The 19137-nt window shown below is 40.6% G+C and overlaps 1 protein-coding gene across 7 annotated transcripts in view; it reads right to left on the reverse strand.

The window, feature by feature from the left end:
- LOC117874810 (probable palmitoyltransferase ZDHHC14) overlaps positions 1–19137 on the reverse strand; it is a 343602-nt gene that overhangs the window by 224347 nt on the left and 100118 nt on the right. For all 7 annotated transcript variants that reach the window (XM_034765318.1, XM_034765321.1, XM_034765317.1 and 4 more), the window contains one exon: positions 12837–12995. In XM_034765318.1, the coding sequence (XP_034621209.1) occupies positions 12837–12995 (159 nt within the window). The remainder of the gene's footprint in view (positions 1–12836; positions 12996–19137) is intronic.

Consider the following 19137-nt stretch of genomic DNA (forward strand, 5'->3'; position numbering starts at 1 on the left):
TAAAAGCTACAACAAATTGTAAACAAAAATTCAAGTGAAAATTTGTCAGAGACAATGCTGCAAATGTAGCAAAGACGTGCAGAAATGTAGAAGAAGATAATGAAGGGATTCTGAAACTTACAACAGATGCAACTTTTAGCCAAAGACTTCAGTAAAACTCCAGCAATAAAGGAAAATGTTGTTGAAATTACAAAATACTTCTGTAACAATCACTTCGCTTCACCATCACTGATTCTCCCCCAAGTTGTATAATGGAATTCAGTGGTTGACTGTTTTGAACTACTTATTAAGAACTAGCCTATTTTGATGACAATGTGTTTAGAAAATAATGACAAAGAAGATGGAACTATCACAGCCAAAGTAGTCAACATGGGACTAAAGAGACGTATAGAAGATAAGTTCAGCATATTTCCATAGCCTTGGACAAACTGCAGAAAGATTGTTGCTGTATTGCTGATGCTGTTGAAATCTGCACAGAACTTCAAGAGACATTGAAGAAAGACATACTCAACAACAAAGTTAAACTGCAGGCAGTAAAGAAACATCTAATAATCACCCATTGATCTTGCCAGACATAATACATTTTAGGGCTGGCGGAAAACCATTCAAGCAGTACATGTTTGCTGATGATATTTTAAAGAAAGTCACACCATTGGACTGGTGAAAGTCACTAGCTAAGCACCTAGAACCAGAGTTTATTGAAGTCCTAAAGCAGCTTTTGAGAGCAATGGTCTTTTCCGCAGGCACAGGAAGAATATTTTCTTCATTTGAACTATTTAATTCAAAGTTGAGAAACTGACTGGGAGTTGAAAAGGCAGGAAAACTTGTCTCTCTCTTCCAGTTTATAAATAAAAAGGAGGAGGGAGGGGACCGTTATCTCATTTTTAAGAGACTTAAGCAAGTAGGAACTTTAATTTCAGTCCCTTTCACTTAGGCATATTTGAAAATTTTCCCAGGCTGACCTGAAATAATTAAATTCAATTCACTGACTACAGTTAATCCCTCTGTTCCTTTAACAAATCATTTAGTTGTAAATGTGAAACATGTTTTGATATGAGCAGTTTATGTATCCAAAACATTTAAGGTTGTTTTGTTTAATAAAAATAAATGTTATATACTGTTTTGTATGTTTAAATTCCAGTTCCCATCCTAATGCAGCTTGACACAAAAGCAAAAAGTTAATTATCTACTAAATAAGCAATATATCATTCACCATTTTCTAACATACTAAAAATGTACACTTATTAAGAATCTGAAAATATTAAGCTTTATATTTTCTTAAATAAATGTATAGTGTACCCTTCTAGGTTGCTAAAAGATGCAGCAAATCTAGTGTAAATCATTCCGTTTAGTTGTAAATCAACATGTTTTAATGGTTATATCAACAAGTGAGAATGCACCCTTCTTTAGAAAATAACTGAAGTACAAATGGAAAAGTTGAATTAAATTGATTTAAATTGAGGCTTTCCTCTTTGTGATTTAAATCAATCCACTTTAGAACTAGGAACTTTTTAGTTCATACTCATAGCATCCATACGGGGTCACTACACTGCACCACCTTGGTGTGTTCGTATTCATACCCCTGTAGTCCAAACTGCAGGGCAGTGTAGACAAGCACTTAGTTAAAACCAACAGCTCCCCTTGCACTGATCAAAGTTACTATAGATAGTTGCAGTATGACAGAAGACACAGGATCCATTGTCTTGGATGTCAAACTGGCTAATTATCTTGAGATCCAAGACATCTGTGCATGCTTTGTAATATTTATAACTATGGCTCTTTGTAGGACTATGATGTCACAATGTATGACTACATCTATTCAGGCTGACAGACTTTGTACTTTGCATGGAAATTTGTACTTGTTGCTTTTGTTTCCTCTTGAAACATCAATAAAAGTAGCAAAATAAAAACCCCCTAAATAAATACTCTTTGTAAGCTCTTTTAAATACAGAATTTGTCTATTTTCTCCAAGATCCTAATGAGGTTGAAGTACACAAAGGAAAATAAACACAATAGTGCTGGATTAAATCCTGTCCAATAATTTCACAAATCTTTATTTTAATCACAATCTTTGTATCTGATCCTTCATACCTTACTCCTGTGAGCTATTCTTACCTCATGTGATTAGGCTCATTGACCTCAGAGTGACTATGCACATAAAGAATATTTACTCACATGAGTAAGACTGACTAGACTGGATCCTTAACTGGTAATGTTCACCTAAGAAATACTGAACTATATACAAACTTAAGTACATAATGTACACCAGTATGAAAATCATTGTCTTGATAAAATCTTTATTAGTCTTTTGTAATGAAATTAGTATAGAAACCAATAATAAATTAAACAAAGAGTGATTGCTAATTAAATCTTTCTGGATGTGGACACTGATTTGCAACATCTTTGGGGGACAACGGATCTTTAAAGCCACCAAGTTTGGGCATCTCAGTATGTTTACTGCAGATGAAAAGAAAATAATTCAGCCTTTTGGCCTCTAGAGTAGATTGAGTGAATATATAAAATAATAATTTCATTTATAAACCACCCCCAGCAAAAGCATTCAGGGTACTGAACAACATTCATTAAAAATTTTTCTTGTAGGTGCCAAAGATAAATATCTGTGATACCCTCTGCATGACTAAAGAAGTCTATGCAAAGCCTTAAAAAGTGATGTGACCTGAAATAGCAAAGTAATTTTGTGAAAAATGGGATTCTAGTACTGAGAATATATTAGTGTGTTTTGTGTGACTACTGTAAGAAGTAATTGAGAAAGAGCAACAACGGGGAAGCTTGGTAGATATTTTAAAACTAGGAGCAATTTAGACACCAGTTGGTACCATCCCACAGATATTAGCCACATACACAAGTAATGTAATAAGATCACTTGTGGAGTAAACGGTCCACAAAGTAAATGGTCCATCTTTAATAGAGAATGGCAGAAAGTTACTTTACAGAATAATGCCTTTTTGCACAAATGATATATTTTAAAAACCAAACCCAGATGGAGATGTTTAATTTTATCAAGAAAAATATTTATTAATTTATTGGGGAAAAATCCCACAATTGGTCTGGGTAGTTTTATAGTAATTAAATGTCAACATATATAAAATACAATATAATAATTACATCGCACACTTCCCATACTACCGCAACTAACAAATATCTGCCGATTAATAACCAAAATCCCTTTATCTGCCAGTACATTAAGGGTAAAGTTTTCAAAGGCACAAATGGCAATTAGGAGCCTAGCCCACATTGGCAGTCAGCAGGAGTTCAAAAGCAGCTAGGTGCCTAAGGCCTGTGCCTTTGAAAATCTCCCCATTGCAAGTCCAAATATGCATTTATGCATCTCCAAATACAGCTTCCAACTACAACATGCACTGTAGCCAAAATCCAAATGAGGAGGTGGAGAAGCAGGGGGTGGGAGGGAGAAAATGGAAGTCTAGAGAAACAGGCAGCCATTACCAACAATTAAGGGTTTTGTTCCCCTTCATTCCTTACAAAATGCAATTTCTAAGGTCCTCACCGCCTATCAATATGATCACCTCATTTCTGTCTTTTAATCCCTCCACTGTCTCCCCAACAGCAATTGTAAGAAATGTAAGCATTTGGTCACTACCCACAAAGCTCAATAAAATACTCTATCCCTTCCTAATTATCTTCTCTTATCAAGTTTTCTGTTACCTTCCACACACACCCTTCACTCCACCGACTTTCTTAACCTTGTCCACATATTTGTGAGCCTCTCCCACAATCACCTTTGCACTTTCTTCTACATGGTCTCCTCTGTACATAGTATGGCCTCCCTTCATTAATCTATAAGAACACTATTCTCTTTACTTTTAAATCTCTCTTAAAGAGAGTTTTCTGATGTTGCTTACAGTGAATCTTATTAATTTGTATAAAAATCCCTTTTTGTTGCTCTTCTTCCCTAACCAACTCCTCGTTTTGTCTGTCTTTCCCTAGCTTGCAAGTTCTTTGAGGCAAGGACCATCCTCCCTGCATGTCTAGAGAGTGTTTAGCCATAGTGGATACCACATAAACAAAATAATAACAAAAGGTAGTCAGCCAGACTCATCTGTGCATCTGGTAGCTTGCATTTTCTTCTGGGGTTTTCGAAATACCTCAAAAGACAATACACCTTAGTGGGTATACAAAAGGAAGGCAGCTGATGCCCAGGAGAAGCCCAGAATGAACAGCTGTCCATTTCATTTTCTGCCAAAAAGGGCAGAGTTGGTGAGCTCAGTCCTGGGTCGACTGAACAGCAAACCCTTAAGAAAACCGAAAACATGATTAAGAGTAATCAGTGACTCGGCTCTCAAAACTAAGTGCAAAACTTACTTTCTTCAACTTGACGCTAGCACAGTTGTAACTAAAAACAGCAAAGATAAAGATAGAAAAAGGAAGATGAGGAAAAAGAGCTGAAGAGGAGCTAGAGAAGGAAATGAACAAAACCCATACATAGCCCCAACTGCCTTAGGGAAATAACTGAGGAAGATTACACCACTAACCTATTGAGATTTTTATTTTCACTTGGGAGGCACTCAGACACTAGAGTAGAGAGGGCCTGTGATGAGGTGTATAAACTGCACCAGAATCAGGGGGCTTAAGGGGCTGCTTTGGGCTGGAGAAGCCCTGCCACCCAGCACCTGCAAGTCATGCCAGCAATGGAGGAGAAAGCTCCACTCAGTGGGCAGCCCTAGGAAAGGAGCAGGCTCTTGAGCTTCCCAGCTCCCATGAAAATACCTGGTAGCTAGCAGAGCCTCTATCCTCACAGGAAGGGAACAGAGACCCTGTCTGAAAAAAGGGGAAAGGGACCAAATCCTATAACTTGTGCTGGAGATCCAGTGAACTTTGGAGTGGACTCTGGCCCATCCTGGGCTGGGCCCCTCTGAAAAGGGGCTGAACTGAAACTGCCTACAGGTTGCTCCTTTCACCCTTTTGTTTTATTTGTTTTGCTGATCTTGGATTGATTGATTGATTCACCTAGAACTCCAAAAAGGACAGAAATCATCAGAAAGCCTTGGCTGGAGGGCTGAAAGCCAGCCATTGCTAGACTGACATTGAACACTCCTGTTGAAAGGAGCAGACTTGTGTGTGTGTGTACTTTCCATGTAGCAGCTGATGGGGACAGACAGGACCGGCTTCACCCCAGGCAAAAAAAAAAAAAAAGGCGGCCGGACTGCCGAAGCAAAAAAAAAAACGGCAGCACAGGGAGGGCGGTCAAGGCGGCTCACAGGGGGGTGAAAGGCAGCACCCACCTGCTCCCTCCGCCCGTGGGCAGCCAGGCGCTGCAGCCCGCTTGAAGCTGGGCGAGAGGGGCTCCCCCCTCCGACCTTGGGGTGCCTCTCCCGGCTGGGCAAGCTCCGAGGGGGCCGACACAGGCAGCGCTGGCTGGGGTCTGCAACCTCCACGCGGGGCCGGCATTGCAGCGGGGCTCGGCACAGTGCAAACAGCGCCGGGATCAGTAGGGCCCGTCCCTCCGCGGGCCGCTGCAGAACCCTCCCTCCCTCCGGTGCCTGCCACGCCGCCGCAGAACCATCCCTGCCACCACTGCTCACCGGGCCGCCACAAAACTCTCCCTCCCTACCTCTGCTGCCCGCTGGCCGCCGCAGAACCCTCCTTCCCTGCCTCCACTGCCCCCTGGGCCACTGCAGAACCCTCCCTCCTTCCGGTGCCCAGGGGCTGCCGGAGGTGCTGGCTCAGCCGCTCCTTTAAAGGCGGCTTGGCTCGGCCGGGCCGGGCTCAGAGCGACATGGGAGGCAGAGGCCGGTGCAGGAGGTGGGGAATGGTGTGTCCCGGGGAGCCTGGTGGCACGATTAGTGGCGGGGATCGCTAGTTCCTACCCGCCCCGGACCGGGGTCCATGCCCCTGCAGGGCTGGGCTGGCTGGAATGCTGCCTCTTACAATGTGCTGCTCCAGGCACGTGCTTTCTCGTCTGGTGCCTGGAGACGGCCCTGGGGACAGATCCCTGAAAGGCCCATTATAAGGACATTGCTAGTCATATCCTAATTTTTTTGGCTCCTGAAGAGGAGAGTTCTCAATTATTATATAATGTTAGCTAACCAAAGCCTCCCCTTTTTAAAAAAACCTCTTCTGCATAGTCCAAATACAATCGAAAAGTGGGACCATTGATTTATAGCTGACTATAGCACTGCAGACTATAGCACTGTAAGTCCCGTTTGTCTTTTCTGTTAATGACGTAAACAAACATTTTTCAACTAATGCTCCATTAAAGGTGAAGTTAGAGCAGGGGTCAGCAACCTATCGGAAGTGGTATGCCAAATCTTCATTTATTCACTCTAATTTAAGGTTTTGCGTGCCAGTAATACATTTTAATGTTTTTAGAAGGTCTCTTTATATAAGTCTATAATATAGAATTAAACTATTGTTGTATGTAAAGTAAAGAAGGTTTTTAAAATGTTTAAGAAGCTTCAATTAAAATTAAATTAAAATGCAGACACCACCCGGACCGGTGGCCAGGACCCGGGCAGCGTGAGTACCACTGAAAATCAGCTTGCGTGCCGCCTTCGTCATGTATGCCATAGGTTGCCTACCCCTGTGTTAGAGTATTAATGCATAGTGAAACAATATCAAGTGATGTCCACAAATGTCAGCTATACTGGACCATGAAGCTTTATACAAATTATTCTAACTTGCAAACAGCCACAGCATACAAATATTTTAAAAGCTTTATACTACTACTACTGATCAACCTGTTCTAAATAACTTGTACTTTCAGTTTAGGAAGTTGATGCCATCTGGCAAACCTGACACACCCACTACTAGAAGGAGAACCTGGTGAGAGGCTTCTACAGAAAATATTTCTGATACCCATCCCTTATTTTTTACTCAGTTATGTGCTGTGACTATTTTAACAAGTCACTCCCAGTTTTTCTTTCCTGCGCCTGGAATAGTGGTGAATAACCAGGGAAACTATTTAAACAAAAACATTTCATGTGAACCTTACCAGCTGGCAAATTGTTGGAAATATTTATACACTGTACTTTGAAAAGAGTGATTTGGTGAAATCGGGTCCAACCCAGAAACAACTCATCTACTGAAGTAATTTTATAATTGCCTGGGATAAGTTTTCTATGGCAGGAATGATTTAAGCAGAAAGGGAAAGTCTATTGAGGAGAGGCTGAGGGAACTGGGATTATTTAGTCTGCAGAAGAGAAGAGTGAGGGGGGATTTGATAGGAGCCTTCAACTACCCGAAGGGGGGTTCCAAAGTGGATGGAGATAGGCTGTTCTCAGTGATGGCAGATGACAGAACAAGGAACAATGGTCTCAAGTTGCAGTGGGGGAGGTCTAGGTTGGATATTTGGAAACACTATTTCACTAGGAGGGTGGTGAAGCACTGGAATGGGCTACCTAGGGAGGTGGTGGAATCTGCATCCTTAGAGGTTTTTAAGGCCCGGCTTGACAAAGCCCTGGCTAGGATGATTTAGTTGGGGTTGGTCCTACTTTGAGTAGGAGGTTGGACTAGATGACCTCTTGAGGTCTCTTACAACCCTAATCTTCTATGATTCTATTAGCAGGAAAAAATCACTCAAAACTTTCACTCTAGCACCCTCCAGTTTTTGACTATATCGTCTGCTCTCCCCTAAATCATTTCTTCCCCTTTTTTCATCTCAGGTCTCAATGATTAGGTCCACTAAGACACCTGAAAAAGCTGTATGTCCTGGATCACATTCCATTATACTTTAATATTCTCTACGAAGTAACTCTTTATATGTTAAAAAGACACTAATACTTTCATTCTTTCACAAACTTAATTAGAAGTGATAATTTTTTCTCCATTTGTGAGTGTCACTAGATTTTTTTGTTTTCCCAAGTGGCTGTACTGAGTTTTTTTTTTTTAAAAAAAAATTGATTTGACTATCACATTTCAAGTCTTTATTCCAGTGTCCACAAAGAAATAACCTAACTTCTTGCAGCTCTAATTTTAAAAATTACTACTTTTTTTTGTTTGTTTTTTAGCAAAAAGGTCAACTTGTAAAAAAAAATATTTTTTTTTACTGAGAAAAGGGTACACAAATGAAGATATTCTGTATTTCTAATGGAAATATTTATTCTTCCTGGTGTCTCCCAAAATCAAAAAAGTAACAGAAATAGTCCTGTTTGCAGGGTTGTTGTAGCCATATTGGTCACAGGATATTAGAGAGACAAGATGGGTGAAGTAATATCTGTTATTGGACCAACTTCTGTTGGTGAAAGAGGTAAGCTTTCCAGCTTACACAGAGCTCTTCTTCAGGTCCTGGCAGTTTATAAAGATGTCGGAAATCAAAGCGGCATAAAACGAAATCAATTAGGATTGGCAGCATAAGTGCATTTCCTTTGGCAATTTCTATTTTAGGACTGAAGATCTGCTTTATTTATATTCTTCATTTATTCTTCAGTCTTTTAGATTTATTAGTAGTTTTGGTGTCATCTTCATGTGAAACTGATAATCTTTAAGGGCCTGATCCAGCTCCTCCAAAGTCAATGGGAGTTTTTCCATTAACGTCAGTGGTGGTTGAATCAGGCCATATAAGAATTCTGTTGTGATAATTTAGCACAGTAAGTAGAATGCATGGCAGTGCCTGTGTCTCCTCTTTCCTACCTCATCCCTCCTTCACTTTCCCCTAAAATTGTACAACTGTTCTAAAACTCCTTAAATGGAATATACTCAGGAAAAAACAACCATCAAGGTGGTGTCCTGCTTATGAAAGACAATGGATTGTTCTGATATATCTGGGGGTGCATACAGACACCTAGGATTTTTTATTGAGGAGGCAAGCTGACGGCATGACTCCTCTCATGAAGAGAAGATCGTAGCCAAACTTGGCTGCAAAATGCTGGAGGGATTTTGGGTGAGCATTGCTCTATCAGAAATGAAATTATCTAGTTAATTAAGTCTAGGTTCTAGAATGTGTCTTATGATTTCATTTTATGTGATCATTTCCCCCCAATAATTCTATTTACTATCATTTGGCTCTCTGTACTTTATTAAATAAACTTTTACTTGATTTCACTATAAACACATTTAAGACCAATGATCTGAGGAGAAACTGGTAAGCTGGTGTGTACTGCTTTTTGGAAACAGCTAATATAACTAGGTTAAAAAAAGAATTAGATAAATTTATGGAGGGTAAGTCCATTAATAGCTATTAGCCAAGATGCTCAGGGACACAACCCTATGCCCCGGATGTCCCTAAACCTCCGAATGCCAGAAGCTGGGACTGGATGACAGGGGATGGATCACTCGAAATTGCCCTGTTCTGTTCATTCCCTCTGAAACACTTGGCACTGGACACTGTCAAAAGACAGGCTACTGGGCTAGATGGACCATTGCTCTGACCCCGTATGGTCCTTCTTCTGAATCTGTTAATGTCCTGTGGAACAGAGACCAGACACACCAGGGTGACGTATGGGGGTTGGAGTGTGCCTGTCACTAACCTGGAGAGAGACAGTGCGCGAGAGAGCAGGGCCTGCGTAGGTCTAGAGGGGAGTGCTTGTGTTGCCTGTGGCCAGTGGAGTCAGCAGGCACAAACAAGGCTTCCTCACACTAACAGCAGGTAGTAGCAAGGTGCCTCAACTCTGTGTACCTCTGGGAAGCATCACAACATCCAAACAGGGAACAAAAACAATACAGTGTGACTTATGTTACTAAAATCACAGCTAATCATGACAGTTTCCATAGCAAAAAAATGAATAGCAAATATATACAGAAAATTGTTTGCAATCAATCCATAGAATTTTTTTTTGATTGTAAAAACAGTCACCAAATAATTGTAAATGGAGTCTACATTACAGAAAAATCAAATCCTCTTGCACCTATTTCATGAGCAAAAGAGGAGGCTACATTTGTTGGATAAAATTATTTATTATGAGTCACTTGCACAGCTATATTCTACAAAATATTCAAAGCTGTTTTATATCTGTTGCTTGAATGCAGACATTATAGGAAGACAGCTTTGTTTAAATTAACTTATTTCATTACTGATCAAAGACTTTGCATCTCTCCCCTACTTAAAATGACGGGTTTCCCACATTTAAAATAAAAAGGATGCTTTCAGATTATAAAATAATGTTAAAACACCACTTTAGATTATTTTAAAACTGAAAAAAAAAAAAACACAAAATTTTCCCTGTTTATGCTTATTTCCCCCCCGCGTTTCTCAGTTTGGAAAGTGGAAATAGTCTGTTTGACTTATTTAACAACCCCCCTGGTCAATTCAGTTTCACTGTCAGGGTCTCAAATAGCAGCACAATGTATAGATTGCAAACACTGCATGAGTAACATCTGCCTAAAAATGTTTCAATTCTAATTTGAAAATCAGAGAAACATTCCTATTTGTCCTATGGTCAATAAAAGGTGGCTTTTATAAAAACAGATTTTAGCTTAAAATTGATTGTTATGTTTGATTAAGAATTCCAATTTTAATATAGGAGAAAAAGTTTTCCTGATTAGTAGAATTTTTACCCTAACATCTAATGGATTGATTTATTTACCAAAGAAATTGCTTGCAGGCATCTATTCATTATATGAATACCAACAGCTAGCCCACACAGCTTAGAATTCATGACAGGTATATGGATATTCTCTAACTATGAAGGTATAATTCTGCCAATCACTGCTTTATACCGAAAAGGATCACTGCTACATGCTGCAATTGCATTTCTGAGCTGGAGACATCTGCTTTCTACATTATTTTCTTGACTGCACAAGGTTCAGGATCACCAGTGTGTTACTCAGCCACATAAAACCCCAAATGCGTTCTAATTACATTGGAAAACTACTCTGGTTTGAATAGTGGTTAAAAATAAAAAGTAGATAATCACACTTTAATCACCTTACTTACCCTTCAAGGAACAATCTCCAGAAAAAAGGCAGGATGTACAGAAGAGAGGATCAAATGTTATTTCAGTTTACTATTTTAAAATATAATCAGGGCCTGACATAGCACTCACTTGCCAAAGGCAAGTAAGACGTTTTCTCTGAGTGACTACTTAACCATGAAATTTCTGTGGATACTAAAGCAAAATTAAATTTCTAGCCGTTACCTTAGCAGAGATAAATTTCCAAACGTAAACTGAGTGTGAATGATATTGTGTTGTCTTCTTGAGTCTGCAGACAGGCTGAAACTGTTTGAAGATGTGAATTGTCTACAGATCATATCCTGGCTGCAGAGCATAGCACAAGCCAATTACTTTGGAATTGCGACAGGAAAAGACAAACTTCTCACCCTCATTACAGTTTAGCCAAGGCAGCAGAGCTGTTCTGTGACAGCTACTCCAGACTCAAGGCTTGAGCACACTGTGATGCTTGTACCTGTCACATAAGCAGACTAACTGTAGCAGCAGATCACCCTATTTCATCCCTACACACTCCTGTTGAGTTAGATGCAGGGAGTTCCCTGAAGATCTTGGCTCTCTAGCAAAAAAGTAGTGCAATACTCTACACGGGCTCCCCAAAAATTGCTGCATCCTTTGTGCTGTGGAATGTCAGTGGTTCTCTCTTGATGAGTGGCAAAGAAAGGACCAGGATTCGCCTTCAAAGGAGGTGTGGATCACCAATCTTCATTTTCATGGGGGGTTAACTCCAAGGCACTGTATACACTGTTTTTTTTCTCCCACCAGTGATGCAAATCCCTAGTGTAGTTGCACTGCCCAGTGTAAGAAGTGCCCTGCATCACTGTAGTTTACCCCAGGTTCAAACTAGAGCAGGGGTTCCCAACTTGGTCTGTGGCTTGTTCAGGGTAAGCCCCTGGCGGGCTGCGAGACGCCTTGTTTACTTGAGCGTCCGCAGGTACGGCTGCTCGCAGCTCCCAGTGGCCATGGTTCACCATTCCCGGCCAATGGGAGCTGCAGGAAGCGGCGTGGGCCGGCCACTGCTTCCCGCAGCTCCCATTGGCTGGGACCGGCAAACCGCAGCCACTAGGAGCTGCGACCGGCCGTACCTGTGGATGCTCAGGTAAACAAAGCGTCTCGCAGCCCGCCAGGGGCTTACCCTGAACAAGCCGTGAACCAAGTTTGGGATCCCCTGAACTAGAGTAAGATGCACTCAACGCAAGTCATTTTTACATTGTTTCAGTGCATTTGAACTAGGGACATGCACCGGTGCAGCATCATCAGTGTAACTATACCAGTGTGAAATGTAATCTCACTTATGCCCTGTCTACACTTAAAATGTATATCAACACAGCTATGGTGCTCAGAGGGCTGAAATCCCCATTGTAGACACAGCCATATCGATGGAAGAATGCTTCAGTTGACCTAGCTACTGCCACTCAGCGAGGTGGATACCTATAGTGATAGAAAAACCCCTTCCATCGCTGTGGTGTCTACACTACAGTGACAGCTACAGAACTGTGCTGCAGTGCAGAAAAGCCCTTAGTCTTTGTCTGTAATGGGATTTTAGCCTCCAGTTTAGCTCTACCAGGGCAAACCTCAAGTGTAGATGTAATTTACACTGGTACAATGTGAATTGCATGGGTGTAGTTTACTTCAGATGAGATCATGTCTTTAAACTAGAGGTTTGCACTGGTGCAGCTACAATGGTAGTTAAATAGCAGTGTAGATGAGCCCTAATTTCCCCCCTCAAAACTGCTATATGGTTGAAACTTCCAGGAGGCTGTATCTACCCTCCTCCAAAATCCTCACATTAGCTGGTAGGAAGCAGGATAATTTTGTTAGCTAGTGACCTTCTGGATGATTTTATAACCATTTGAGTCTGGTATCTGTAAGCACACCACCATATATATTCATAGGAAGACTATCCTGCCCTCTAAAAGCACTTGAATGAAAAAAAATACAAAGACTGAACATGTAAGTTTTCGTTATACTCACCTACACAGTTATCACAAAGGCTGCAATGTGAGGCACGAGGTGGGCGGAAAATCTTGCAAGTGAAACAGTATTTTAGTTTCACTGTCTGTCCATTGATGATTACTTCTTTTGTTCTGGGAGGTGGACGGTATCCTCCTGAACTGGAGCCATTTGCAATATCTAACAGGGAAATAATTAAACATTAGATCAATAATTTAAATTCTCTTGCCAGATATGGGATAGGCACATTACTGTCATTTTAAATCCAATTTCTTTAAGATTTACATATATTTTATATATTTTTGTAGATTTATAATGCCTAAAAATAGTTTCTCTCTCTCCCAGATTCTGAATATCTAGGCAAATAACTCAAAATGTAATACATCACAAAAAATGAAAGAAAACCACAGCTAATTGTTAAAAAAAAAAAAATCTGGCCACCTCAGCTTCTGTACCACAAAAACCAAAATCCCACACTCTTCAGCCTAGCCAGCACCTTTACTATTTACTTCATGTACGATATCTAAGACTGAGTAACACAAAAATCTCTTCAAACACAGACTCCATTTAGCTGGCCCCTCAGAAATATGCTTGCTCTTCATGGAGTTTCTTGTGATGTGCACATTTCTTCACTAAGAACTGGACTAACCATTAACACATTTAACAGAGGTGACTAAAGTCATTTTCAACTGGGGCAAGACCTCTTGAGGATTTTTTTTTACTTCACAAAATGGCTCTATCTTGCAAATTGCAGTAATTACTTTACAAGGGAGGTTTAGAAACATTTTTAAGGTCTTTAATTAATAAGACAAAGAAATGCAGTGTTCAGGCTGAATTTAATGCCCAAACTAGACATGTATACAATACACACCAACATTCTACCTATCATTAGAGCATTTGGCATATATGGCAAATAGCACAATGAGCGATGATCTTGAGACCCTTAAATATACCATGGTATAATGGAGTACATTCAGGACAGTATTTCACTCATCTTGCTTTTTGAGAGTTTAAAATCCAACACGTAGTGATATTTTAATGCAGCTGTTGTAGCTTAAAATTTGTTTACAAAGAAGTCTCTGCCTGCCATCTGGCAAAGTGATAGCTGAGATTATTTAGGACATGAGCATTTATTACTCCAGAAGCTAAAGCACTGGCTAGGTTAATAATTTTTAAGGATAAATTTTTGTATTTTAAATGCTTCTGAAGTGCAGATATATACTGAGAAACGTATGTGGTAAAAATGGTGCCTTCTTACTCAAAGAACTGCCCTTGTGTATTCACAAAAAAATCTGATTACTTTAGTGACAAAATATAAGTTTTGCTGTCAGCCAAGCAGAACCAAAAGAGCTATGGTAGAGTGAAACAGATTATTTTCTGACTCTTGCATCATAAACAGAATTTTTAATTAAGTTTCAGTGTCAGGGCCACCTGTGCAGCCATGTTTTCTTCAAATGATGCCTGCAGTTACAACCTGGATGAGCATAAAAAGGTCTATGACTTGTCTACATTGAAGTATGAAACAATAATACTATTACAGTTGCAAACATGCTATCCATCTAATAAATACAGTTACAAATATTTCTAATATAAACAGGATCCTGACAAGCTTATGTTTCAGCACCCACTTCTGAAAGAACACAGAAATTGTATATTAAGGATAGTTACTATATATTTGCATCTTTAGGTAAAAGATTTATGAATATACTGAGCAAGTATCGTTAGTTAATTTTCAGATTTAAAAACTAATTTTTTTTCAATGTAATTTATAATCTCCTGCTTTATTTTTAAAAAATTATTACAACAGTAAATGCCTGTTAGAATCTTATGGATATCATATATATTTACAACCTTCACACAACCTTGAAGTTTTTTATTTGAAAACGGATAGCTCTCATTGAGCTGAATTTGTTATAGTTCAAGCATAAGAGACTATTCATAAAACAGATAAAACCTCTTGAACAGCACCTGATAATTACTGGATTTAATATTATAGCAACATGCTCCTGAGATACTAAGAATATGTCTACAGTGCAACATAAACCCAGGATTTGAATTCAGGCTCAAGTCTACCTCCACTTTCTTTCTGTCTACACACAAATCACACTAACTCAAGGCTCAGACCCAGAGTCCTCAGGCTACATGTGTTTATATAATATATATGATATGATTAGCATGATCAACGAAGAGGGAAACAATCTTTGGATTCCTTTTTATTTAGAACTAAGCTAAGCTAACATTGTGGCAGGCAGCAAGAAAACATTCATGCATACAGCATGATGTTTAGAACTTTACAGGTACCATGAGTGATTCCAGCCCCCAATTTAAAACGAAAAAAGGTGAGTTGTTGTTTTTTTTGGGTCTTTGTTAAATATGATTTTTTTAAAAAATTAAAAAGGGAGTATTTTACAAATTTGCTATACAAATACATCATTTATCATAGGCTGCAGCACCAATAACAATGAAAAGCTTTACCACACAGCAATAAAAGTAATATGTTTAAGACCAAAAGAGATTATTTACAGGATTTTTTTTATATATATATATACACACACACACACACACACACACATATACATACATACACACACACACACACGTAATTTTTTTGTTATAAAAAGATACCGTATCATTTAGTCTCAATTGTAGCAATAAAAATGTTAAGCACACTTACCATACTTTGAATGACATTACCACAAATATGGTAGTACTACCCTTTAATCATAAAAAAATCAAATTCATCCTTGGTGGAACTCCATTGACCTTAATGTAGTTATAATCAGGGATGAGTTTGACCTTAGGTGTCAATGATAGACTAAGAAAACGTAACAGTCTGTATTTGTCAGCCCTAATTAGGCTCCGAGTCAGCAAGATACTTAAGCAAGTACCTAAATTCAAGCATGTTAATAGTTCTACTGACTACTTAACTAGATAACATGCATGCTCAAAATTAGGCATGTAATTAAGTACATCACTTAAGTGGGGCTTTAATACATAGGACTTTCTAGAATACCTTATTCATTTATTCTACCACTTAATTTTGGAGGATTGCATTTCCAAACATTGGCTGAAAAGCTGAATGTGATTTTCTGCAATGACTGCTAAGTAATGGTCAGCATAACATGATGTTTTTTTAAAAAAAGAGATTTGCTTACAGCTGTACCAAACAGCCACCATATTAAACAGTTAACCACAGGTCTACTAAAACCATGCTTGATATCAGTTTTGATCAGAGTTTTTTCTAGCACAATTCAAGCCATAGTATGGATAGGCCCTTCAGGAAGTAGATCAGCTGTCACCCGAAAGCAGGAGTTCATCATCCCCATTACTTTCATTTACATAGCTTTGAATATTATCAGCTACTGTAAAATTATCCAGACCGTTCCTTTCTTTCGTTTTCACTTTCCTATATCCATTCATAGTATGTGTCTTCATGTGCCCAAGTACATGGCTACATCCTACTTATCTCCATATACATAAAACATATGCACTAAACATGTAATACCTAGAAAATACATGGCTTGTGTTAGTATTATTTTACTTCAAGTTGAATACGATATAGATGTGAAATTTTCTTGGCTCTCTTTTCAGAGACACTTTACCTTTTCCAAAATGAAATTTGTATTTGGGGAAAATTTACATTAAGGGTCAAATCCTGATCCCAATAAGGGCCAACTCACAAGAGTTTTGCTATTAATTTCAAAGGGACAAGGATTTGGCCCTAAAACAATATATTGATAAAGCAATAATTTGGTTTTTTTCCTGCCGCAGTAAAGGCCTAGTGTGGCCAAAATTCATCATGAATTAACTCTGACATCTCTAAGACACAAAAGTAAATGTAAGCAGAGTCAGGATGAGCTCTACCCTGACATCTGGTGGTGAATTATGGCGAGTGTGGAAAAGAACTCCAGGGGCTGATCTTGTTTGCATAGGCACACCCACTCGCCTGGCATGAAACAACAGCAATTCAAAGTGGTTACTTTGGCTGGGGTGGGATCCCCAGTTTTCTCTGTTATTGGGGCAGGAAGAATAAAGTTTTGTTACCCTGATTCTGTGAATCAAGGCCAGTGGAACTGTGTGAGTCCTTCACCATTACCTAAGTAGCACTTGCTTGACAAGGGGCATGGGTTACAAAACCCAGTGAATAGAGAGAGGATGGGGACAAGTATTTGTACCTGATGGTATGGGCCCTCTCTGAGGGTTTGAAACACCAATTGCACTACCTCCTCTCTCCACTGTTGAATGTCAGCTAACTTTGATTCCATTAGGAGTCTAGTTACAGGCTGCTGAGCTGAATTCACTTTGGGCCAATGGTGCACTAGCACTGGGGCTCCCCTACTATGAGCTGAAATTGCCAAGAGCGGAAATCACAAAAGAGCTAAAGTTATTAAGAGCTGAGATCACTGAGGCTGTGTTAACTAGTGGGGGGAGCCTGAAGCTATATTGCTAAGCGGCTGGCGGAGCAGCTAGCAGAGTGGAGCCTCGTGAAGATGGTTGGAGCGGAGCTGAGCGACTCACAGGTCGGTGAGCAGAGCGGAGCCTTGTGGGAGCGGCCCAAGGGACGGCTGAAGTAGAGCAGAGCTGAGCGGAGCAGCTGCCAGAGCAGTTCGTGGGACGGCGGGAGCGGCTCACGGAACAGCTGGTGGAGTGGAGCGGCTCGTGGTGAAGGCTGCGGTGGAACCCCATCGGCCTTGGATCATGTAAGGTGCCCCTTAACACCCTGCGTGCCCCCCCCCTGAACTCTGGGGCTGCACTGACCAGGGACAGAGACTTTGGGGGGTTGTTGGACTTTTGGGACTTTGGTGATTCTTGGGTTGCTGGTTTCAAGAACCAACGGGAAAGGACACAGCCCAATTTGCTGGGGTGGGTTTTTTGCTCATGGTTTGTGTTATGAATCCTGTTTGTGGTGTTTTTCCAATTTAATGCTGATGTCATTTACCTCATGTTATTAAACATTTTCTGTTACACTCAGACTCCGTGCTTGCAAGAGGGGAAGTATTGCCTCTTAGAGGCGCCCAGGGGGTGGTATGTAGTTGTCCCAGGTCACTGGGTGGGGGCTCGAGCTGGTTTTGCATTGCGTTATTGAAACGGATCCCCTAGATACAGAACCCGGCCCTTGTTGCTGCCAACTTAGATGGGCAGAAGGGTTAAATAAATATGAAACAGACCTTACCACAATAAGGAAGGTCCTCTTTTTGTGTAACCATCTAAGTCCATGCTGCACACTTAATTATAAACAACAATGGGCTACATGGAGGAAGTCAGTATCTATACAACCAGGAGCTTAAAACAGCAGAATGGCATTCCTTTGTTTACAGTCTCAAGGGAGAACAACAGAACTTCTCACTCTACCAAAACATTGAGAATGTGATTTTAAAAACCTAAACTAGTGCTGTTTACTGCATTCCACTTGTAACTCTTGATCTGTTATTGACCTGAAGACTACACTGACATTTAGAAGAAGACTTACTGTCCCAATTTAGAAAAAAAGAAAAGATTACAAGAGTAACTTTCCATAATCTTTTTGAACTCTAGAACTCTGTTAAACATGAAGCTGCTATTTGCTCTTTCTGTCATGAGATTCTGGTTCACTGAGAGGAGAAAAGGAAAGAATGGAGGTTAGAGTGCTCTGGAAGACCTGCCTGGCAAGCAACAGTGTCTTATTTATCTTAAAATGTTCATAAAATTAGCCATACTGTATCAGACAATTAGCCTTAAGTTAGTACCCTGCTTCTGGAATGTAAGCAAAACATAACCAAGGTGTACTCTCAAAACAATATTTGCTTGGCCAATTGTGCAGTACTATAAAAGTTGTTGGGGAAGAGGGGAATTTCCTTAAAAACACTGGAGTGATTCAGATTATATTCTTTAAGTTAGGGTTACCATATATAACAAATAAAAAAAGAGGACCCTCCACAGGCCCTGGCCCCGCCCATTTCCCCACCCAGCCCCGCCCCAACTCCGCCCCCTCCTCCCTGCCACTCCCAGCCACGCGAAAAGGGCTGCCCGAGAGCTACCGGCTTCACAGTTTGCCAGGCAGCCCCCAGACCCTGCGCCCCCTGCCGGCGCTTCCCCAGCGCAGCTGGAGCCTGGGAGGGGAAGCGCCCAGCCGGGGGTACAGGGTCTGGAGGCTGCCCGGCAAACCGTGAAGCTGGTAGCGCTTGGGCTTCGGGCAGCCCCCATGCCTCCGGACCCTGCGCCCCCGGCCGGGCACTTCCCCTCCTGGGCTCCGGTGGCGCAGAGTCCGGGGGCATGGGGGCTGCCCAAAGCCCGTAGCGCTCGGCTCTTAAACAGAGCCGAAGAGTCAGGGGAGGAGCAGAGC

Source organism: Trachemys scripta, chromosome 3, assembly GCF_013100865.1.
Source record: "Trachemys scripta elegans isolate TJP31775 chromosome 3, CAS_Tse_1.0, whole genome shotgun sequence".
NCBI lineage: Eukaryota > Metazoa > Chordata > Testudines > Emydidae > Trachemys > Trachemys scripta.